The sequence below is a fragment of the Nelusetta ayraudi genome, unplaced genomic scaffold (assembly GCF_046127955.1).
Source record: "Nelusetta ayraudi isolate G7.1 ecotype Tasmania unplaced genomic scaffold, CSIRO-AGI_Nayr_v1 ptg000011l, whole genome shotgun sequence".
In the NCBI taxonomy this organism is placed as follows: Eukaryota; Metazoa; Chordata; class Actinopteri; order Tetraodontiformes; family Monacanthidae; genus Nelusetta; species Nelusetta ayraudi.
This window is the reverse complement of record NW_027466061.1, coordinates 13,469,724-13,493,882: the sequence shown is the minus strand read 5'-3', so window position 1 is coordinate 13,493,882 and position 24,159 is coordinate 13,469,724. Positions and strand designations below refer to the sequence as shown.

At 42.3% G+C, this 24,159-nt stretch overlaps 2 protein-coding genes across 2 annotated transcripts; one reads left to right on the top strand and one right to left on the bottom strand.

The window, feature by feature from the left end:
* The first annotated feature begins 63 nt into the window (after positions 1-63).
* Positions 64-2,825, top strand: sf3a2 (splicing factor 3a, subunit 2). The gene is made up of 8 exons (XM_076021166.1): positions 64-203; positions 838-1,119; positions 1,221-1,267; positions 1,482-1,591; positions 1,717-1,766; positions 1,927-2,067; positions 2,149-2,217; positions 2,322-2,825. Exons 2-8 carry the CDS (start codon positions 922-924, stop codon positions 2,586-2,588), a joined length of 882 nt encoding a protein of 293 aa, XP_075877281.1. The 5' UTR covers positions 64-203; positions 838-921; the 3' UTR covers positions 2,589-2,825.
* A 21-nt stretch (positions 2,826-2,846) lies between these two features.
* Positions 2,847-5,908, bottom strand: LOC142885064 (uncharacterized). Its single transcript, XM_076021167.1, has 7 exons — positions 5,766-5,908; positions 5,071-5,171; positions 4,379-4,407; positions 4,225-4,300; positions 3,984-4,118; positions 3,809-3,912; positions 2,847-3,688 (listed from the first exon to the last, which is right to left on the bottom strand). The coding sequence occupies exons 2-7, from the start codon at positions 5,162-5,164 to the stop codon at positions 3,317-3,319; spliced, it is 810 nt and encodes a 269-aa protein (XP_075877282.1). The 5' UTR covers positions 5,165-5,171; positions 5,766-5,908; the 3' UTR covers positions 2,847-3,316.
* Between the last annotated feature and the right edge of the window lie 18,251 nt (positions 5,909-24,159).

Sequence of the window (24,159 nt, the reverse complement as noted above, 5' to 3'; positions counted from 1 at the left end):
ATTTTTTGATAGAAATGTATCGAAATGAAGATCACTTGAAAGGACGACGACGCGAGCTTGAAGTATTATACTCCAGCCACCAGGTGGCACTAACTGTCATGAACAAGGCAAATCGCTTGTCAGCCAGGAACAGGAAATGCCCCCTCTCCTCAGTGCGCAAGCGCGTTACGTATTTTCGGCGCAAGAGCATACTCGTCAAATAGGTGAGTGTTGAACTAAAACAATTAAGATTGTTTATCCCTTTCGTTGGGGAATCTCCTTACCTATGAAGTGTACCATCATAATATTGCCTGCAAGAATAATTCATTTTGCTTACGTTTGCCTACTTTGGCTTGTTCTGTTGTCTGTCTCACTAGCACGCTACATGTTATCTTAGCGTTAGCATTGCCATTGCAGTAGTTAGCTGAAAGGGACCTTAACGTTCAACACTGTTTGGTTTTGAGAAAATCAATATTAATTGGTGTACGTCATCTTGCCCTACAGTTTTGTTTTGTTTTTCCATATTCGGTTGTTTTAACTGAGTGGTGGTTGTATTCATTTCATAGTTCAGTTGGCTTTGGGAACGTTGCATTATCTTCTACAGTAGTTACGAGGGGATAGAGTGAACACTGAACACTAATTGTAAGTAAGTGTAATAATGAGGAAGAACCAGAATATATATCGCTCGTTTGATTCGGACATCGTCTCATTTGGTATTTGCCTTTGTGATGTACTACATTGTGTTATTGACGTTACGACTCTGCTTCTTTTAGGATGTAATTGTTATTCTGGTTATATTTATTTGCACACACACTACACACAGGAATCAACAGTTTGTTTGTTTTGTCTCTCCCACAGACGTCCAGGAAGGATCTACCTGGAACACCTGTTCTGGAAAATAGGTGTGATTTTCAGTTAAATTGACCACATCTCTTCTTGAAGATGGATTTCCAGCATCGAGCTGGGGGGAAGACAGGGAGTGGCGGCGTTGCATCTGCCTCAGAGAGCAACCGTGATCGTCGAGAACGGTTGCGCCAACTCGCCTTGGAGACCATCGACATCAATAAAGACCCTTATTTTATGAAGAATCATTTGGGATCATATGAGTGCAAACTTTGTTTAACACTTCACAACAATGAGGTGAGGAAGAGTGTGAAATGTAATCAAATTAAGTGGTCTGAAATTGAGAATTCTTTGCATTTGAACATGTTCCACTGAACTGCTCCCCTCTGTATTTACAGGGCAGTTATTTGGCTCACACACAAGGAAAGAAACATCAGACCAATTTGTGAGTCAAATACAAACTCAGCTCTTCTGTTGTCATTATGTTTTGATTATGTTTCAGCCCAGGAGTTGGTGTTTTTCTTTTTGTTTATAATGTGCACAAAGATGATTTATACAGTTTCCTGATTGTTTTTTTGTAATTTTTATATTGCCTAACATGTAATTTCCTTGAGCATCAATTAAGTTGCCTGAAAATAGCACCTGTTGTTTTATTACAGAGCTCGCAGAGCAGCCAAAGAAGCCAAAGAAGCTCCGGCTCAGCCCGCCCCGGCAAAAGTTAAAGTAGAAGTAAAGAAGTTTGTCAAAATTGGTCGTCCAGGATACAAAGGTAATCTAAAGGCATAATTCTAAAATGCAAAGTATATATCCGTAAACTCATAGGAGTAGTGGTATGAAATGTATCATTTGTTCCAATTCCTGTCTCCATCATTCATATTTTTGGATTTCTTACAGTCACCAAACAGAGAGACCCAGAGACAGGACAGCAGTCCTTACTTTTTCAGGTTTGTGTGTTTGATTTGTTTCTCCAACGTGGTAGCGCTCTGATTCACAGTCTCTCCAATAGCAAGAAAGTTTGAGGTTCAGATGATCTGTTCCTTGTTTTTAGTCAAAGAAGATTGTATTCCAGAAGTCTGATTTCTATTGTACTGCTGTTTTCACCAGATTGATTACCCAGAGATTGCTGAAGGAATTGGACCAAGGCATCGTTTCATGTCTGCATATGAACAGCGCATTGAGCCCCCTGATCGTCGTTGGCAGTACTTGCTGATGGCAGCTGAACCATATGAGACTATTGCTTTTAAGGTGCGTAGTTGGAATTTAACTGTTGTGTATGTGATAATCAGGTCTTGCAGTATAATGATGTCAACCTCCTTGTTCTCTTAGGTTCCTAGCAGAGAAATTGATAAAGCAGAAAACCGCTTCTGGACCCACTGGAACAGAGAAACTAAACAGGTGAATGATAAATTATTTAGCCCAGATCCAGCCATGATTATCGCATTAAAACATTTGTGAGAACATGAGACCAAACCCTGTATTTTCCATTTTTATCCACACAGTTCTTCTTGCAATTCCATTTCAAAATGGAGAAGCCTCTGGTTCCATCCAGTGGCCCTCCACCTGCTGCGAGTGTGAAGCGACCTCCACCTCTCATGACTGGTCCTGGATCTCGACCACCAAGTGACATGCCTCCTCCACCAGGAGGGATGTCCATGCCTCCGCTCCCACCTGGTGCACCAGGTGCTCCTCATATGCCTCCTCAGATGCCCATGCCCCCGATGCCCATGAGGCCACCGCCTCCCGAGGGACTGATGTCTAATATGTGACCTCATTAGCGTGTTATGATTTCTCATTTCCATGTCATTCAGTAATGTGCTTTTGCAGATTCATTCAGTTTTCTTATCTCTGCAAAGGGTTTAATAGATTTTATACTTTTTTTTTTGGTTCATATAAATATGCAGGAAAATCATCTGACTGGCAAACATTTGAACGCAGAGCTGTGACTTGAAATAGCTTGTCTTTTTAACAAGTTGGTTTTCTAATTAAACTGTGGAGAAAATTAATTGTCTGAGTTTGTGGTTTTCAAAGACCAAGAGGTACGGGTACATATGGATCAGTTCTCTAGCATGTATACAATGGTTACTCTGTGGATCAAACTGAAAATAACTTTCAAATTTATCTTATACATTCCCTTTGGCTGCAACTGTGAAAAAGTAACTGATTGGGCACAATTGTTGCTCAGCTCTTTATTTAACTTGTGGATCTTGAATATGTACAAATCCAAACCCGCCAGAAAGCAAACAAACCAGAAAGATGCAAAGCGGAATATTAAGTCATTGAAATAACTTGTTTGTAAATATTTTTTAAAATTCATGTTTCTAGCAAAGCAACACAATGTTGCACAATACTGACTTGGTGTGTATCTGTCTGGAGGTGTGTTTCATTGTGTTGCCACGTTGTCAACACAAAAAAATGTGCTTTAACTTCAGATTTGCAAATGTGAAATCAATTCAGGTGAATGGAAATCATTTGCCACAGCATGAAGAAAATCAACTCATCCCTTGCGAGTCTTTTTCTTTTCTTTTTGTTCGTCCAGCCTTTTGTTCTTTTTGGGTGCAGGCTCCTCCCTTATGTCATCTCCATTGCCTGCTTCCTCTGGTTCCTCCTCTTCTCTTTTCCCCCTCCTATCTGTGGGAACATCTCCACTATCTCTCTTCGCTCTCCTGTCCTTTAATTTCCCTTCTTGTCGCTTCATGAGTTTTTTGTCAGGTATCGGCTTGTTTCGGATGCCTCTCGAGCCACGCGCTGTCGCTCCTCTCCGAGGCTTTACTCCTTTATCTTCTACATCATCACCGTCGTCTTCATCCTCTTCATCGTCAAGGTCGGGCAGCCACCAGAAAATGACTTCCCATAAAGAAGTCTCTGGCTAGAAGGGAGCGAATAAGTAAACATACTGAGACTGTGGCAACTGCGAAAGACAGAGCTCTTAACTCAAAATGGAAGCTGAGCAAAGGGAAGCAAATGTCGACAATAAAGTTGTGGGTACCTCTGGCGGGTGTCCCCTTTGTCTTAATGTTTCCGAGCGCCTCACTCTTAGTCCAACCTCCTCTTCCTCTTCCAGCTCTGCTGTCACCTGACCTCGCAGCGTTTCTGTTTTTAAAGATTGAAATAACTCAACCATAGCAGACATAATTTTGAACAATAATTTTTCTTATACTCGCCATTAAGCCTCTGGAAGCCTGAGGTGAGCACCAGGATGGTAATAGCCACAAATAGACAGCGGTTGAGTGTAACGTTCTCCCACGGTCGGTCGATCTGGCTCAGGTTTTGGATGGACAAGGCTTTGCGCAAGGATGCTGAAGGAAAAAAAAATATATATATATTTTTTAAAAAGGTGTAGAGCAAATCCTTTATGCTCATTATGCAAACAAATATAGGCTGAAAAACGGCAGGAAGACTCACTCTGTCTTGGGAGGCTGGGTTCTCTGGGTAATGTCCTGGCTGCTGCCTTTGTTTGCTGTGCCATTGGAGGCATTTCCTGTCAAAGAGCAGTAATTGTTAAAACGTATCAAACAACAGAGTTTGAAATCCAAATGATGGCTTTTCCCAAACTTACCTCGGAGACTTTCCTTTTAATGTGCATCTCTGAAACAGAGAGACAGAGATTCACCATTGAGAGAAACAAACTAACAGAAAAAAATAAAAAGAACATGCATGTTCACTCACTAAGTGCACCAAAAGAATGTTTTTAAAATGTTCCACCTGGTGTTTTACTAACATGTATGATCTAATTTTTAAATGAACAAATTCTGAGGAGGACATTAATTTTTTTTTTAATTTGTAATTTTTCTGTCCCAGTTTTCTCATTGAATTATTTTGTAAAGATTTTAAAAGTAAATTCAAACAACTGCCTCGTGATGGCGCTAGAGAATAAGAAAGGGATTGAGATTCATCCCCTTGAGGCTATAGGAACCTTTTTTTCTCCAACTCATTTTAGCCGGACCAGAGAGTGCTTCCATGTAAACGCACGTTCTTCCATATGGCATTTCCTAGCAGTGAAGAGCTTTCTCACGGGAAGGCTTTTGTATATTTAAAGAAATTCCGACTCCATCTCACACAACCCATTTGGCACGGCTGATTTCCATTATCGCTGTTGCTTCTGACCAGGAGTCGTATTTCAGTGACTCCCTGTGCTGCTACCCCAGTGTATTTATAGGGTTTCACATTATGTGCCGGTTACAATGAAGGCAGGCTTTTGTGCGCTTGGTTCTTAATATTATGTCCATGTGCGTGTGTGTATTTAGCCACCTGGTCTCTGGGTTTGTCGAAAAGGCTTCTGCGGAGGAGGCTCTGCTCTTGGTGGCCCTAACTCCTCTTCAAATGTCTCATAGCTTTCTTCCATCCCTTCTCTAAGAGAGGGAGAAAGCAGAGAAAGACAGAGAGTAACAAGGTTGAGGTATATCTAGGTGCTGAGTTTATACAGAATCATATATGTTTTATCGATTTGTATGAGTACACAGAGCTTTGTTATAACCCTGGCTGGAGGTCACTTCACCCAATGGATTGTTGATATTTTTAGAAATTCTTGTCAAGAACAAAGGGATCCTGTGGATTACGAAGTCTGAGCGTTTTGTCGATATTCTCCACTTGAAGTGTTTTCTTTTCCCTCGGTCATCATATTTTAGCTTCAGGAAGAGTTAAAGGTCAACATGTCTGCTTTATGAACATGACGGAAGCTGTTTCTTGACCTTCACATTTAAACATGAATGCTGTGAGGGCCCTTATGTCCTGCCTGACATTTCTCCCTGGACAGTGAGCTAATGCAGTACCAGAACTGTAAATAGATGAAGGACTAGACAACAAGACAGACACTGAGTCACAATATATAGATACACTCAAAAGACAAAAAACCCACCAACAACAAAAAAGGAAACAGACAGACCACCCCTGGCTGCCTCTGCTGTAGAGGAGTCCACCCCGAGCGAAACAAGGAGCCGACCTACCTGCCACGACATCTGGGGTCTCCAGGGCAGAGTCGGGGGAACCTTTTGTCACCGAGCCTGTTGTTCCTCTGCAGAGATGGCAGCAGTCACTCTCTGAGCTGTCTGACAACCAAGCACAGGTGGCAGAGAATGAAAAAACAGAACGTGTCAGTCATAGGCAGGGTTGGCATTAGGAGGGGATCAAATCCCAAGGGGAGGCCTCAGAATGGGAGGAGGACCATGTCTTCAACCATATTCTAGTTAAATCATCATCATCATCATCATCATCATCATCATCATCATCATCATCATCATCATCATCATCGTGAACATATGACAAATTAGTGAACTCAAACAATCCTTTGAACTTTTATTTTTATCCTTTGAAAAATGGGGTCCATGCATTAACATTAGAAGGTCCCCCCCCCCCCTCAGTCACGATGCCTCCCTCACCTTTTACCGAAATATTTGGAAATTGGGGTTTTTTTTTCACCAGCAGATGGCACTAGCACTCCTAGAAGACCGTCGAAGGCCTTATGACTAATACGTGTCCTCTGTCAGACAGAGGAACTGTTGGGCAGATCAGCAGAGGAGGTGACGCTTTCGGTTCTTTATGAGCCGACCATCAGATGCTCCCTCCGTCTCAAACACCTGAGATACACATTGTGTAAATCAAGGTTAGCGTCGGTGATGTATATTCTGAATGTCTCCCCCCATGCTTGATTCTGCCATTGGATGAGGCACGAGCACATTATGGTAATGTGTGCAGCACCCTCTTTACAAGACGGAGGCAGGCTGCTAACGAGAGGCAGTGCAAACAGATGCAGAAATGATCGGGTTATATCAGAGCGAGGTGACTGCAGGTCATGTTTATGTGGGATGGGAGCGGATTGTTTTGGCAAACAGGCTGCTGGTGATGCAAATGACTCACATCTTCGCTGGGACTCTGCCCAATTCCAGCTGAATCAAACGTTCATTGATGATCGTCTCAGTGACTACATGAGCTCTCTGTCATTTAGAAAGACAAACCAAACAAAGGCCGGAGGTTTTGAAGTTCCAATATGATGCTGCCTCCTGACACATGTCAACCCTAATGGAGATCTCAAGGTGTCAATAGCAGTAACAGAGAAATGTACTACAGATATGAGGTCAACGGAAACATAGAGACTAGAGTTTCCAAAAACAATGAGCAACATATTATATAAAATTCACAAAACCATTTCTTTTGAAAATAATGGAAATTGCACTTTAGAGGGGTTCTCAAGTACGAAGCATTTTTTTAGTCCTTCATGTTTAACAGTACGATGATGAAGTTCATCCTCTACATTGTTTAGTCATAGCTTTTATGAAATGTGCCTTTGCTTACCGTTTTAAAAATACTTTAGTGAAGCAAAAAGACACAGATGGACTGAAAAAGCGACTCTCTTTCACCAGACTGCCTCACAAGTCAGCCAGCCCACCATCCGGCATTCGGAAAACTGCCCATGTTTTAAAAATGCAGATGTCTCAGATGCCATGAAAAACAATGAAATAAGGCGGAGTAACATCGTGTGAAGAAATATTCTGTCAGACCGCTTGTTTGATATCAAAGCTGCTCACCTTTCACTTAAAATCCCAAACCAAAGTATTCATGTTGTGTTGGGTCAACTATGGGATTCTGTCTTTTTGACAGTGTCTCTTCAGGCAGCTCACACAGCCCCTGATCTTCTGAGACTGACGTCGTAACATCCTGACCAGATCAGGAATCTGAGCCCCCCTGGGTTCATGGAGGCCGCTCCACCAAGGAAACTGACACTGCCCTTGGGCAGATAAATGTCCAAGTGCCCGACCAATAACACGCTACGTGTGTATGGAGGTGTAACGTCCAGAGAGATTTATCCGAGAAAAGAGCCGGAGCAATACGCCAAGACAGAGGAATGCTGGGATATGCTGGCAGAGGACTACAGGAACAGAATGATCTGAGGAGATTAGGCAGAGGCCTTTCATCCAGTGATGGCAATGCCCTTTTTTCCGCATTGATCATTTCCTCCAAATATCCCGGAGCCTTGTTAGTCATAATGGAATGAAGGCGTAGGGCTCGACGGAAGATGAGAGAAACGAGAAGAAGTAATTGCTGAGAGTTATTGGATTTCTCGCAAGGCAAAAGAAATCCAGCTGCTGGTGTTCAACTCTGTTGGCTGGATGCCACAAATGGTCCTTCTATTCTGACGCTGAGCTATGTTGTTTTTTTTGTTGTTGTTTTTTTTACCTGCATTGCTTCTGTCTGTTCTCCTTCATCATCACTGAGCTTTGAAAACACGTCTGACACTTGTTCTTTTTCTGCAGTGCCTCTTTATTGGATCATGGCTGAATAATGAGTCACTTTTAATAGAAATGAACAACAAACTGGCGAAACACCTGAAGCTGCTTCATCTGTAATGTACCAGTCCTCCTCCTCCTCCCTCCCTCCGCTGCTTCTAATTGTGTCTGTACGACCACTTTATTGATAGGGTAATTTGCCCCGAGATTGTACTGTGGTCTCCCGGGCACTATGTGTATTAATTACCATCTATTCATCTCAGGCTGATCGGCCATTCAGTGGGCTTCTTTGCAGAGGCCAGTGATACACAGCTGCTGGTGCCGCTCTGGCGCTCCAACCCAAACATGTGTGTCGACAGGACACGAGCGTTTCCAGATCTCATGCGCTGGCTGTGATTTATGGTTATAGATCCCGCTGTTCAGTGAGGTGAGAAATGAGACGTTTCTTTGCTTGAATAATAGAATAGAAATGAGGCTGCACTAAATTGAATGTCTCATACTCGGTACTGCACTTCTGTCAGGACAACTTCGAGAAAGTTTGCACCACAGAGGTTTGTTACATTTGGACTCTGTTGCTGATCTCCGACGCCCTTTTCCTCAACCTCTGTGGAAAGTCTTGAGGTGAGCAGTGCGCTCCTCCTCGTGTCTGCATTCGTTCGAAAAGTCAGCGACTGGGAAAACAACTGTATTTGCTTCTATTCCAATGCCTCTATTTCAATTCAATTGATTTATGTTCATTTTAATTGATTCCAGTTCTTTCCATGTTAGTTCATTATGCATTTATGAACTGAAAATAAATTAAAAATAAGAATTAAAAAAATAATTGAAATGCTGTCTCTTTTTGAGATAAACATTGCACTGTATCATGCTGTGTTACCCTCATGCATTACAATCATGTGCTGCCAAACACGCCAATAATTCATTTCATTTCAAAGTCCTGAGGTCATATTCAATATGAGTAATAAATAATAAATAATTGGTAAGACTGCTAATCAATGTCAGCTAAACATTTGCATACATCTAGAATTGGAGTGGAGGACAATATATAGACACAGACAGAAGGGGAAATGAGAGGCTTTTTTTAGAGCTGCGCAATGAAGATAAATAATTTAATTGCATGGGGGGGGGGGGGGGGGTGATAAATGTAAAGCAAACCTGGTTTACTTGGGCAGTTGGCTGAAACCTACTGAATCCTCCTCTCTCTCACCTTCAGCCTTATGTTCTGCCAGGCCAAGTTGCCTGCATTGACTTTGGTGCTTTTCATTTCAGCCAGAAGTGGCAGTGTTTGTCCTGTGTAACGACAACAGAATACCCTCAAGACAACAGCAAAGATGGGTGACCCTTCACTCAATTTGTGAGACGTGGATCTGACCTGGTAAAACCAAATACAATGTACCACCTAAACCCATACTCGCATAACATGTTGCATTATTTGCAGAATTTGACCCAAGTCGGTCTGCTTGTTGGTTACTATCTGCTCCTATTACTACGCACATCTGCGACGGCTTCACTTAAAAGCTCTTTATAGTCAGTTTTTCACAGACTGACTCAAAACCATTTTTCTTTTCTTCCACACTGATATTTCTCCCAGCCGTGGCTCTTGATGCCTCTTTCCTGATGCCGTGTTTGTGTGCTAGCAGCCTTTCAGCCAGCCCCTGGTTGTCAACTGATTGCACATAATTACAGCTATTTGACTGCAGCATTCACAGCCAGTCCTTTCTGCAGGCACTTACAGAGGGAGAACATGCCAACCAGAGGCCCATTACTCCCTGTGCGGATATCCAGCGAGGAGATTTGTTGGAGCTTGGGTTGCTAGACTTTGGCTCAGTTCCCCCCAAAACAACTGATTTGGACCAGTATAATCAATATGATGTGAAAAAGAAAAATTAAACAAGTATTTTGTTATTTCCTTTTTGGGTCTAGACCAAATGAAGAAAACTACAGGTGTGAAATCTTTCTAAGACACATAGGAATTTGCTTACTGTTAATAATTATCAGAAGAAATTAACCTGTCGCAGAAAACGTGTTTTACTCGTTCAGTGGAAAAATGAGTCTTCGCTCTGTGGTGCTGTTTTTGAGAAATTGTTTACTTTGCTCACATATTATGAGTCTAATCCCAGTCTGAAGGACTATAATTGTTCTTGAGCTGTCGTACATTAGCTACATGCCTCTCAGCTCTGTGCTATATCCAGAACAGTAGGAATGAGTCAGACTCCACGATGACAGCTCTCCCCCCGTCGTTCTCTGTCTTCCTCACTGACACTTTTACTCCCCTCTTCCCTCGCTCTCGCTCTCTCTCTCTGCCTTCTGCCTATTGTTATCTCCCTCCCTCCTTCCCTTTCTCGCCATCTTCTGCTTACATAACCGCAACAGTGTGGCGACAGCAACGGCTTGCAGAGGACTCATCAACACTCAACAGGAATCCCCCGTCCATCCTCGCTTCTTGTGCAGCCATGACAGCCTTCCACTTGACCACAGGCAAAGGCACATAATGGCGAGAGAGATCAAAGCAGTGAGAGATGGCACACACACACACACACACACACACACACACACACACACACACACACACACACACGGGTGCTCTCTGTCCCACATTCACTCCTTCCTTCTCATTCACTTGACTCACAAGAAATATTATTTAATTCAAAATGGACAAAAAAGTTCAAAGCAGTGGCTCAGTTTGCCTTTTTTTCTGTGTTTTTTTTCCGATTAGATTCATTGAATGATTTGCTGGCTCAAAGGAAATCAGAAAGCATCCCAGGCTGTCGGTTGAAAAGCTGTCAGACCAAACACATGGGGGGCTTAGTTAGTCCTTCTCCTTTTCCTCTTCTTCATCCTCCTCCTCCTCTTTCTTTTCCTCCTTCTCCTCCTCCAGTTTAAAGTGTGGCTTTCTCCTCGTTGCTCTTGTCCCCTATTAAAGTTGTGACATGGAAGATGGATGTTCCACCATTTTTAATAGGGGAGAAGGAGTGTGCCATTTTAAGGATTTTAATGTGGTAATTAGTACCATGTCAGAGACCCATTAGAGATTTTTATGCCGTAATACATGTATGGAGGGCATATTTAGCCATTATGAGGCACATAAATGACAACTAATTTCCTCTCTAATTATCCCCCAAGTGCCCTGTAACCAACAATATATCTGCTCAATTAAATTAGTCCATAGCAGCTTACTCAATATGCATTCAAACTCAGTAAGGGCAAAAGACGGGTGACATTAAATATTGCAAGCCATCAAAATACGAACTTTGTGGAAGATCATAAACTGTAAATAGTCCATTTTTGAAGAAGTGCTGCTGGGCAGCCCCGTTGTCCTGACTTCAGAGTGAAATTTATTCTTCGACTGTGTGGCCACAACATAAAAGGGGTTTGACCGAGCCAAATGTCGAGGGAAGGGCAATGGCATCACTGAGGTATTTGAACTGCACATGTAATATTATATTATAATATTAGAGCTTAAAGGACATAAATGTTTTCAGAGTTATTCCAAATGCAGTTCCCTTCTGCTCATGCAGTCTGACTGCCAGTGAAGAAATGCTACACAACCTCTGTCAAAGATAAAGTATAGAATTCAAAACCTTACTGTCGGTATCAATTCACAGGTATGTGTCTGAAGTTTTGGAAACCCCAGGTCCAAGCCTGTTCTGAAAACCACACATTGTGTTGTTTGTAACATCCCTGAAAAGGAAACAACGCAACACCTGGATAGATGTTCAGTTGTTAAGCACGAGTGCAAATTAGGACAATCTTAACAGGTAGAGCTTTGGTGTGAGCCCTGCTAAGGTGTTTTCTTTCCCCCAGCTTTCTTGCCACCTCACCGCTTCTCTTCACTTTGTATTTATGGGCTGTGAAATGAGGCGATCAGGGAAGAAGCAGGAGGGAGAATAACTGTCGAAGGAAAAGCAGCGTTATTGAACTGAACAGGCATCCTGCTCTCTGCCAAGCTCGTGTTTCCCTGGGAGGCAGAGGAAATCGTATGTGCAGGAAGGACACACACACACGCACACGCACACACACACACACACACACACACACACACACACACACACACACACACACACACAGTGACAAATGGACTTTTTTTGTTTATCTCACTGCTGCAGGGGCTCAGACAAACCTCTTTGATTTCAGAAGCACATGTGTGACTGTTATCCTCTCTGATAGCTATTGCACCTGCTAGCTCATTTCTCCATGTTGACTTAGTGCATACACATACTCCATACATATCTGCACTCATTCCATTCTGCATGCAGCCTGGGTTGGTTTGCATCTGGTTAAATGTCACACGCCAATCCAGCGAGAATTCTTCATTCATTTATTATTCTTGCTCGTGTAAGGACTTGTTATTTATGGTTGTGACTCAGTGATGACACACACACACACACACACACACACACACACACACACATGAATTTTAGTAATTATTCATGAAGTGCTTCTAGTTGCTCTGGAGTTGTCCTGTCATCTGGATGTGTTGGGGATGATAACTCAGTTGTATACAAAAAAGAGATAAAGAGATGATACATATAAAAACAACATTGATTTAAATGTGACAGGATGCTCACAGGCTCATTCTATGAGGACATTCTGTTTGACTGTGTTCCTTAACTTGCGGCTGGTGATAAAAGGCTAATTAATGTGTATGTTTTTTTGGGATTATTTTGCTGGGGAAGAGGGGCAGGACTGAGCCTATAGTTCATTGTCAATGTTCTTTTTGTAACAATAAGGCCTCAGCTGTGGCCTGCTGTGCGGCCAGGGCTCATGGTCTCAGGTGTGAAGTAGTCATGCCAGGCAGAGAACAGCCTGGCCTACATTAGTGCACGCACACACACACACACACACACGCTCGCACACACACATCATCATCTCCTCTGGCCGCTGGGAGATAGAGCCCTCATCACTCATCCCTCTCCATCAGCCCGGGTGATTGGCTTATTATGTCCTGCGCAGATGAGGAGAGGGACATACATCACTGCGCACATCATTGCTGCCACACTTCTTCACCACTCACACACATGCACACAGCGACTACAAAAGCACACACCTCTGGACGTCTTCAAGAATCGCACCTTTTCACATTGCACGCCAACTCTCTCAACAATGGCGCCCTGCTGGGACGCAGAGATTACCTGAGAGGAAATTCACACCAGCACACACATACAAGGGTACGAGAAACGAGGGTAGCACCAGTTTTAATCACTTGGACGAGTACAAAGCCTCCTAGATATTTTCTGATGGAAACCATGTGCTCTGGCTGTATGCTGAAAGGATTCAGCAGGCTATTTAAAGACCATAGAAACCATACTGCTGCATTACCTCACATCAGTGACTTCATGCAGTCAAATGCACATGTTACCAGCTGTTACTACCTGTCTGTGTTTGTGGAAAGGTTTGCTGGCAGCAGGTTAACAGGATCTTTACTCGGCTGAGGGCGCCAGTCAACTCAGATTAGCTGCCTACGAGGGAATCTTTGCTTAAAATCATCATGAAAGACTAACCTACAACAGAACATGTCTCCTCTCTCACTGTGTATGCAGCAGATTGTGGCTCACGGTGTAATAAACTCCAGTGTGCTGGAATAATATATCCACATTTCAGGCTTCATTTCACTCCAAGTCAGCAAGTGTGGACCGGGACTCTACGAAAGAGAGGAAAAGAGCCAATGTGATGGCTATGTGTTGGAACCCAGAGGTCAAGGGGCCAGTGTTCAATCATGTGTGCGTGAAGGGGAAAGTATCCCGCAGAGAGCATGCATGAGGATGTTTTGTTATGCCTATAGCACAGCATATATTTTGTCTGAGTTGACCAGAGGTAACCACCAAAAGCCTCAGTCTCCCACCTTCCTTCCCTATTATCCTCTTTGCACAATCCTTTCATTTTCTGGCCTCCACACCATCGCATCATCAAATGCATTCTAATTCTGTGACCAATTTCATACAGTATTTCTCCTACCAAAGCCTCCATTTTCCCGTCACTTCTACCCCCTCACTTGTCAATCCTCCTCTATTTCACGCATTATATATTCCCATTTAGACCTCCCTTTCCCAGTGCAGTTAATCTCTCTCTCTCTCTGCTCTGGCACTCACCTTTAACTTTCCTCTTTTCCAGGAAACTTTTCCAACTTTTCCAACTATCCCGTTGTGGCCAGCTCCCTGACCTGCTCAAGTATAGCTCTAAATCTTCCCTCTCCAAACACTGAGATGCCCCAAGCAATTAAATAGCATGGAGCTGCGTCGCTTTTCTCGGGGCTCGGACAGCTCAAGGGTGCGCGCAGTTTAGCTTCTTAAATGTTTGCCAGCATTTCAAAAACCGTCAGGGGAGCTGTGCAAATAGCAGTGGTGATTAATATGCTGTCTTCTCTCCTCTATGCATATTGGGCATTCTGGAAAGTAAAGAAAGTAAAGAAAGGCAATGCAAGGACAGGAAGTGGGGCATCACCATAGTAAAAAAAAAAAAAAAATTATACTGCTTCTGCATATGTTGCACAAAACGTTTTTGTTGGTGGGTCAGGAGATAGACTAAACTAAACTGAACTAAACTTTAGACGTTAGTCTAAACTATGAATTATAAATGGGATGTTAACATTTTGATTCCTCTACATGAATAATTAAATGTTGTACACACATTTGCACTGTATAATTGTGTGAAAATGATTTGTTTAGAAAAAAACTTTATACATTTTTTAAATACTGCTTCATCATTTGGACTGCAAAAACATGCACTATTCTACTTTTTTGTGGACCCTTTTTTGGGGGGATTTGCTTGCTTGGAGTGAACCAGAACAAAATAAAGAATTTTATCCAATCAAAAACTTTCTTCTGATTGTAACTGGGTAAATTAGTCACTCCAATTGAATACATCATTTGTTTGAGTCGATTGTTGAATTGTTGATGGGTTTTGTCCTAATACATTCGTGGTTTTGTCAGGACAGTTAACATTTTTTTTTTTTTTTCTTTTTGGGCTAAGCAGAAATGTAAAGAATCAAATTGGGAACATTAGGAACGATGTCTGCGTGAAGATTTACTCAGTATTCACAATTGTATGATTGTACAGAAGTATCCATAAAGTTCTGCAGCAAAAAATAACACTGAATCATTTCTAGCAAAGCTAGCATGGCATCAGTTCGGTGAATGTTTTACACATTTGCGAACAGCATTAGAACCATGAAGGCTACATCTGGGGAGGGGATTTTGCAGTGCTTTGTTGTTGTGAATTTCCTCATTCCTTCACTTTATCACTTTATCAAATGTGTTTGTTTATTAGCAATGTCAACGTTTTTGTATAACCCATAATGTGTTGTCAGCAGAATAAGAAAATGTTACCGACTGCTAACTGTCAGGCCACAGTATTATTATTATTATTTTTAAAATCAGGGTCCAAACAGTTTTGAGAGACATTATTCGAGACATTTATTGTCTGACTATAAATCTGACATCATGTCGATCCTTAATGAGTAGGCGACATAAGTAAACATAACATAACATAGAAAAACACTCTCAAGCACAAATACATGCTGTGGTTTTTGGCCCAGTTAAAATGTTATTCAAGTGTTCCACATTAGTGGTTGACAGGAGCGCAGTTATTGTTTCATGTACTACGTCTGAGTCCATCTGTAATTCCATTTAGATATGCCTTTTCTTTTTGAAATACTCATGGATTTGAGATTGATAAATAACAAGCATGGCACAAAGGCTGTTTTCTCTCTGACAAGCTCCTGATCAGAGCTCCACCTCCAGACATGGGCCTCAGAGACACTGATAATACATGAAAAAAGCCTTACAGAAGTGAGAAGCTAAATCCCACATGCTTATTTTAATGTTTGTTTCTGTTTGTACACAGTAATAAAAATGAAGTAGATTATTTGTGATTTTTATTTTTCAATCGTCACAATAAATAATGGAAAACATGAAAACACCCCAACTGTCCTTAAATTTGGCTTCCTTATTTCATCAAGTGGTACTCCAGTCAACGCTAACCTTTTTCATTTTGAGGAGCCCTAGCTTTATCTGTCTCTGCATGTGCTCATAAATCATCTCACCCAGGCTTCACCCACTCAAGTGGATTATTTTCTCTGCTTTTAGGAACTTCGCCCACAAGGATATTAGTGTGTACTAATTGGCCATTACCTCAGGCAAACCCAAAGTTCCACTGAATAGTTGTTGCCATGCAGAGAAAGTGCAGAAAGTTTACAATAAGAAAAAGAAGAGAAAAGTCAACTGGCAAGAGAAGCACTGTAACGGAGGAAATGCTGCCTGAAGCGAGGATGTCAGATGAACACGCTCATTCACCTCTATCACCTCGACATCCTTGACTCCTCTGACATATTGTATATTGAGCATGCTACATTTTTTCCATGGAATTCAAATCAAGCTGTTGTTTTGTTTTTTACTGAAAAATAACTTTATTGAGTACATAAAAAAGTCTTCACAAAAGCAGAAAACCCATTTTATTCTAGCTCTAACGTTTAAAAGACTAATTCCCCTTTTGTGTCCCATTGGGGAAATTGCTCTGTTAGATTTAATTAAAAAGAAGCCATTGGTCTTACTCTAGATTATTTTATATTCAGCAGTTGTACTCTTCAGTTGGACGAGATCAAAGGTGCCAGGAATAGATAGATAGATAGATAGATAGATAGATAGATAGATAGATAGATACTTTATTCATCATCACCAATATATATTTACATTTCTAGCAGCTTGATGAGGATAGAAACACAGCGGTTCTGAAAGAAATATGCAGATGGTTGTGTGCAAAACTAACTGCATTTCAAAATCCTAAGGACTGGCTAAAACCTGTTTGAACAAGACATGTATTTTCTCCCTTATGTATGACATGTCCCTCTACCAGAGCATTCCAGTAATAACTGGAGGTTTTATTCGCTGATAGTGATGTGTTTTTCTGATCCCTCAATTTCTGTCCAGAGGCTTTAAAAGCCAGAACTGGTTGGATGGACGAGAATGAGGCACTTAAGAAATAATTGCAATCCTGGCGTCATGGAGGCTTGAGCGCGTCTCTAGGTTGCATTCTGCCCACTAGGGCTGCGGAGCATGTGTATGGAAGGAGATAGAGACACGGTAATTAATTAAAATTCTCTCTCCCCTTCGTGGGATGTGTGTACATTGCCGCTCGCTGTTCATGGCCACAGGGTTGACAGCCGCAAAGCTGCAAGGAGAGCAAAGGATGGAAAGTTGGAGTAGGGACGGAGGGATGTGCTGGAAAAGAGAAAGGAGTGAGGTGATGCGAGGAGGAGATTAAATCAGCCTTGTCCTTCACATGCGGCCCAATAAAGTCAGATGCACAGCCACTGAGTGTGTCTATCTTTGTGTCTGTGTTGGTATTTGTTGAACCATTTCATCTTTCAACTGGGGTACAGCCTCAAGACTCACCTGACCTAGGAGGGATTTACAAAGGGAAGGGACAGAACAAGCATTTGAAGTTTCTGAGCTGGGATTTTGAGGCTGCTCATGTGAATTGCATGAAAATGAAATTGATTGTGGACATCACGGTGCATGGTGCAGAGGCTCAGACGGTCGCCTCACAGTTGCATGTCTACTTGCAGCTTTCTGTGTTATGTTTGCAAGCCCTTTCTGTGCTTGCATGGCTTCTCTCCAGGCACTCCAGCTACCTCGTAGTCCCAAGACACGAATGCTAGATTAAAATCTGAATTTGTCTGCAGGTTTGAGCGTGGAATGGTTGTTGGTCTCTTTGTTCTTCACTTGTCTAGGTTGTGTCCTGCCTTCACCTTCAGCTGCTGGGTAAATGTATGAAACTGATGACCTCATTTGGATTGTGACTATTTCCCTTTCAGGTTAAAGTCATGTTATGCATAGTGACTTCATTGTTGAATAGAAAAATGAGCTTTCTATATGTCATTATGAATTTGTACAACAATCCGCGAGTCAACATGAAAACGACACAAAAATGCAGTGTCCTTTGCAGAGGTCTGTGGATGTGTCTTAGTTTAAGTTTAGTTGTTTTCATTGCAGAGACGCTCTTATTTTTGTTACAGCTATATCCGTGTCTCTTTTATGCACCTTCAAAGTAAAGCAGGCCGAGGAAACAAGTAAAGAGAGAATTGGTGTGTTCTCTAGGCAGATGTGTATGGTGTGCGTGTCTGTGTGTGAGTGCTTTAATTGGGTTTTTAATCAGGGCGTCATGCTCTCAGTTCCTATTAGGTGCAGCAGGCAAGGCTCTCCAGCCGGCTGCTTCTCAACAACAACACTCTCTAAAAGGCAGATAATGATTCCACGCTCAGACTCAGAAAATCAACACTACTCCTCCCTCTCTCTCTCTCTCTCTCTCTCTCTCTCTTCATCAGCCCATCTTTATCTCCATGCTCCACATCTTTGCTCCAAGTCAGATCGATGGTGTGAGAAAATGAAACACAAACTATGAGAGGAAGGTGGGAGCAGGTATGAGAGTGTGTCTTGTCACACGGCAGTTGGAAAAACAAGAGAATCTAATATGAGCAGCAAACCAATATGATTCCGTGCTGTGTCCTCTGGCCTTACGCATGTCACAAGCCATTTTCAAAGACCATCTGACACACACACACACGCGCGCGTCGTGGTGCGTCTTCCACACTGCCGGGAAAGCACAAACAATAATTGTGTTGTTTTTGTTTGAGTGCACACCATAACAATATGTGATGCTCACACTTCATTCCACATGTCAAAAGACATTATTCCTGTTGCTTCCCATTAATTGCCTCATCTTTCTTTCATGTCATCTGGAGGCAGTACACACAAGAATTCATCCCCAGGCTCCAATCACATATTTTTTGAGTCATTATGCGGAATGGAAAAACAGGCAAGCAGTGAAAAAGAATTGCGAGTGTTGAATTATTGTACCTCATATTTTTGAAAAAAAGAAAAAGAAAGATGTAGCAGTATTGCGTTTCTCTTTCTTGCAAATATTTATTCAGTACAGACAGTCTCAGAAATTGAATAGAATAGCGTAGCTTCAAGAAAAGGCATCACAACTTTTAATTCTCATTCAAATGTTATTATCTTTTGTGTGGGTATAGTGCCATTCTACCAAGTCGGCCATGTGGTGTGCAAGTAGGCAGAGAAACGCAATGTTGCTACATTGCGTTTCTGTGCCAAATGTTTTAAAGGTTGAAGGTATATAATTCAGAAAGTTGATCAGTTTTTAATCTAGTGAGTTCATTTGTGTCTAACACAGTGAGAGCTTCTCTTGTGACGTAATTAAAAAAGAAACCTTGATAACTGTCGCGGCCCTGTGGGGACCTTTAGGCTTTCTCACTGAAACAGGGAACGAGCTGCTTGGAAGAGAAGTCTACCAGCGGTGAGGCCTTTCATGGGATAATTAAAACCTTCACAATCTTAATCACTTGCGGGCACTGTGGAGAGGCGAGTAGGAGACTGCTGTTGGATGTGTGGACATTGATTTTTAAATAAGAACCTTGAAATGGTTTCTCACAACTCGTCATCATGGGAGTTCTTGATGGTTTCATGTGCAGGGGCACAAGTTCAGGGGCTGTTTGACTGTGGACTCTTCGACTCCGTGCCACTGCAACATTCAAGTCAATATCATAAACTTTGTCATGTACTTTGACCAAGTCCTGCGCCGTTATTGAAAATGAGGTGAGAAGAAACAGAGGGCAGAAGGCGTCTGTCCCGCGAAGCAGCAGTTTCCATTCAGAGCCAATAACGGGGCATCTGTCAGCAGCTCATGCAATATTCCATCACACTGTCACTGCAGGCTATATGGGTTACAAACAAACCCTCAGAATCCAGCCAAGCATTTCATTTCAGTATGCCCAGTTTCTGTGCTCGGGCTGCAACAGAAGTTTTGATGCTGACAGTTTTTTTCCCCCCCCTCTTCATTTAAATGAAGTTGTTAACATGCAGAATTGACCAGGAACTCATGCAGATTATCCTGGTCGCAATGGGCTGGAACATGTCCCAGCTCACGAAGGGCACGATGTGGGGTCTATTGTAAAAAACTGCCATCGGCCACAACAAAAACAAGACAAATACAGTCTTGCATCCGCACCTACAAGAAAGTAACATGCATCCAGCTAATGAGAAAAGTCCAGTCAAGTCAGTATTTTGTGTGTCTGTTGTCTGTCAGTGAGTTCCTCCATCTTAAAGTTATCTCAAAATAAAAATGATCTCATTTGGTTTGGACTTTTATGGAATCCCCAAGATTAACCAATAGTCTTTTAGTAGCATGTTGTGTTTCATCTAGTGAATATCATATTCAGTTTTTTCATTTGTTCGCATTAACTTCATTTCACTGTAATTAGCTTTGGTCAATTAGCTTCACTGAATTTGCACCAGCATCTATTACTTGTCTTTTTGTTTGTTTTTTGCATGCCGTGGGACAAGTTTTGTGCCGGAAATTTCATACAGAAGATGAATAGGAAGGAAGGGAGGAGTGTAAACACAGCAATAACAAGAATGTCTCATCCCTGCGGACCGTTGTACTGAAAATAAAATCTGAAGTAAGATATAATGCTATTCTGCCCCTCTTTTGGACTTTTAGTGTCTATATTGGTGTTTACATTAGTATATAGTGTGATTATTAATGTTATCTGCTTCTTGTACAGAAATATTGTTGATTCATTTTTTTTAATCCATCTGTTTGTTATGGCCACTTGGAAGAATAAAGACAGGTGTGGTAAGTGGTATTCAGGCCATGCAGTGCCCAGTTTAGCTGTGTGTGAGGGTGAAACAGATGTAAATGAGCTTTTAAGCTTTGGCTAGCGGAACAGCATTCACTTGAGCTACCTCTTTATCTACGCTCATCTCCTCCTAAGCTGGGGATCCAGACAGCCGCTGGAGGCTCGCGCTCCAGGCTTCGGGAAAGTGGGGGAGTCATCTGGGACCATGACCCAGATGGACTGATCTTCTGTCTACCATGCCTCTGTTTCAGGCCCGAAATACGCTCGTCAAGGCATCTATCCTGTCACTGTCTGAGCCCAAGTGCCCCCCACCCCACTTCAGGAATTTAGCTGATGGTCAGCCATGAGGACAAAACCATCTCTTCCCTGTAGGCAGCGTCACGATCCAAGAACATCGCACATACATGTGGATGATCAAAAAAAATTAAACAAAGCATTTTCCTTGAGCGCATGTAACCGCACCATAATTGTGTGACAACGCTGCGTGTTGGATTAGTTGCCATGGTTTCTTCTGGTTTGATCGTTCTTATATAATGTTATTGGTGGCTGGCTGTGCTGTGAAGAATGGACACACACACACACACACACACACACACACACACACACACACACACACACACACACAGAAGCTCACAGTTTGTCAGTAAATGTTGCTAACCACCCCCACATCCTTGTCCTTCCTGGGAGAGAACTGCCTGAGGACAAACAACAGCTCCTCTCACATCATTCCTCTCTTCTTTTATATTCATTACGCTCTGCCTTTCTTTCTCTTTCTCCTTATCACCCACTCATCCCCTCTCCCCCGTTCCCCATGCTTCCTTTACCTTTCAGCATCATTGTCACCACTCCTCCCCTGCCCCAATTTTCTATCGGTCCACTTTATCTCCCTCCAGTCAATGCTCCATTGATTTTTGCGAGGCCTTTCCTGTCATATCTCCATATCTCTTAATTCCCACACTCACTCCATTGCACTCTGTCTCTCTCTTTACCTTGCAGGATGTTTCTCTTTCCTTCTCTTCCTCTTTAATCTCTATTTCTTCCATTACAGCCAATCTCCTTCAAAATTTAATCTATCTTTGTACCTTTGGAAGACACATTGCAAGTCACCACCGTTCATAAAGTTTTCACGTCTTTTGCCTCTATTTTGAAACAGGCAACCACCATTGTCAGAGTTTGGGTGTGGAGCTTCAAAATGCAAAACGAAGAAATGTGAGCACGAGAAAAAACGATTGAGCAGGCAGTTTGTCTTTGTCTGTCTCTTTAACTGAAATAGGTTGTTCAAAAGGTTACGACCTCAACCTTTAAACGCCCAAATCTGTGCAAAAATTGGATTCCTTGTCATTTTCAAGTAATCACTCTGTCAAGATCTCCTGATGGCAAAGGCAAAAAATCTCACTGTCTTTGATCGTGATAGTATCGTTGAGCTGCATAAGCAAGACCTCTCACAACATGCCATCGCTGCTGAGGTTGGACGCAGTAAGACAATCTTTTGGAATTTTTTTAAAGGATCCTGAGGGTTATGGAAGAAAAAAAATCAAGCGATAGACCCCAAAAAATTTCACCGGCGCTGAGCCGGAGGATCCAAATGGCTGTCCATCAAGACACAGGACGCTCCTTGGCCCAAATGAAGGCCATTACTGGTGCTGACTGCAGCCTAATAACTATCACACGGCATCTGCAAGGGAAGGGCTTCAAAAACAAAAAATGTCTCCTCCATTGCCACAAAATTGCCTGTTTGGACTTTGCAAGGAAGCACCAAACATGGAACATTCAAAGGTGGAAGAAAGTTTTATTCTCTGATGAGAAAATGTTTTACCTTGATGGCTGTCTAATGTTATTGGCATGACAAGGAAAAGCCACCTGAGATGTTCTCTTCGCGGCACAGTGGAGGGGGCACCATCATGATCTGGGATGCTTCTTCCTTCAATGGACTAACAATAGAGCTTCAGGTTGTGCAGGGGCGTCAAACAGCAGCTGACTATGTGGAGATGTTGCAGCGGGCATCCGTCATGACTGAGGGCCCTCGACTGTGTGGTGATGCCTGGGTTTTTCGGGACAATGCTGCTAACCTGACAAAGGACTTCTTCCAGGAAAATAACGTCATTCTTTTGAACCATCCTGCATGTTCCCCTGATCTAAATCCAATTGAGAACATTTAGGGATGGATGGCAAGGGAAGTTTACAAAAATGGACGTCAGTCAAGACAGTGGATGCCCTTCGTGAAGCCATCTTCACCACTTGGCACAACCTTCCCACTAGCCTTGTAGACACACTCGCATCAAGCATGCCGAAACAAATTTTTGAAGAGATCAACAAGAATGGTGCTACTCATTTCTGTTTTGAGGGGGTTTCAGGCTTTTTTGTTCTATGGTCTTTTGATGAACAGCCTATTTCAGTTAAATAGTTATCTTCAATGAATTGCCTGCTCGAAATTTTCTTTCTTTTGGCATTTTGAAGCTCAACTTAGAACCCTCATTAGATCCAGCAGTGCAAAATGCAAATTTCTTAACTGCTCTTAAGATTTTGGTCAGGAGTATATGTATATATGTATATGTATTTATGAATGTATGTGTGTGTGTGTGTGTGTGTGTGTGTTTGCGTGCGTCTTCTGTGTGTGTGTGTGTGTGTGTGTGTGTGTGTGTGTGTGTGTGTGTACACATGCACACATACAACGTAACATCTATATTATATGTATATGTATGTGTATAAATATCGTAAATATGCATGTATTAACATATACGCATACATACATACATACATAGATACATACATACATACATACTGTACATATAACGTGCATGTGTGAGATGACAGATGGTTGAAAATATGGCCATTCCTACAGCTGGCCTGAGAATGTGATGGACATTACAATGTGTACATTATTGCCTTCAGGCTAATCTGAAGCAATAAAAATTCTGAGCTAACAGTGACATCTGCCCACCCGGGAGGAAGCTGCACAGAAGGTTGCTCCTTCCCAACCTTATTTCTAAAGCCCAGATTCTCTTGCATGGCCACAGGTCTTCATCACCTTTTAGGCATCTCGGCACCCATTTTTTTAGTCTTTGGTTATGTTCCCCGTGCCCTTTTTGCTTTCTTTTCCCATACACATCGCATCTCACCCCCGATTTTCCTCCCACTCATCCCCCTTTTTATTTCCCCCCTCTATTTTCTAAGGCATTAAATGTTCTTTTGATGTCCTCCGTGTATCTATTGTCCATCTCCCCATCTTTGGCTGCATTCAGTTGTCTTTCTTTTCTTATCCTTCAATTACACACATGCGGCGTGCGTGTGTGTGCGCTCGTGCTCGCGTGTGCGTAGAGAAAAGACTCACATATCTCCCTGCTCACCATCCTGCTCACGTCCAGGTCTGTTTCCCCTGATAAGACTCTTAGTAACACCCACACGCTCTCACAAACGAACATGCAGAGGAAGTAAAAATGATGTCGCATCATCAACACAGTTGCC

What these genes read in the sequence shown, in the direction of transcription:
- sf3a2 (XM_076021166.1), top strand. Translation starts at nt 922, where the DNA reads ATGGATTTCCAGCATCGAGCTGGGGGGAAGACAGGGAGTGGCGGCGTT. An exon ending in TGGTCGTCCAGGATACAAAG is followed by an intron (nt 1,592 to 1,716) that starts GTAATCTAAAGG and finishes GATTTCTTACAG; the next exon opens with TCACCAAACAGAGAGACCCA. An exon ending in GGAACAGAGAAACTAAACAG is followed by an intron (nt 2,218 to 2,321) that starts GTGAATGATAAA and finishes TTATCCACACAG; the next exon opens with TTCTTCTTGCAATTCCATTT.
- LOC142885064 (XM_076021167.1), bottom strand. Translation starts at nt 5,164, where the DNA reads ATGGAAGAAAGCTATGAGACATTTGAAGAGGAGTTAGGGCCACCAAGA. An exon ending in TCGACAAACCCAGAGACCAG is followed by an intron (nt 4,408 to 5,070) that starts GTGGCTAAATAC and finishes TCTCTGTTTCAG; the next exon opens with AGATGCACATTAAAAGGAAA. An exon ending in AAAGGGGACACCCGCCAGAG is followed by an intron (nt 3,689 to 3,808) that starts GTACCCACAACT and finishes GCTCCCTTCTAG; the next exon opens with CCAGAGACTTCTTTATGGGA.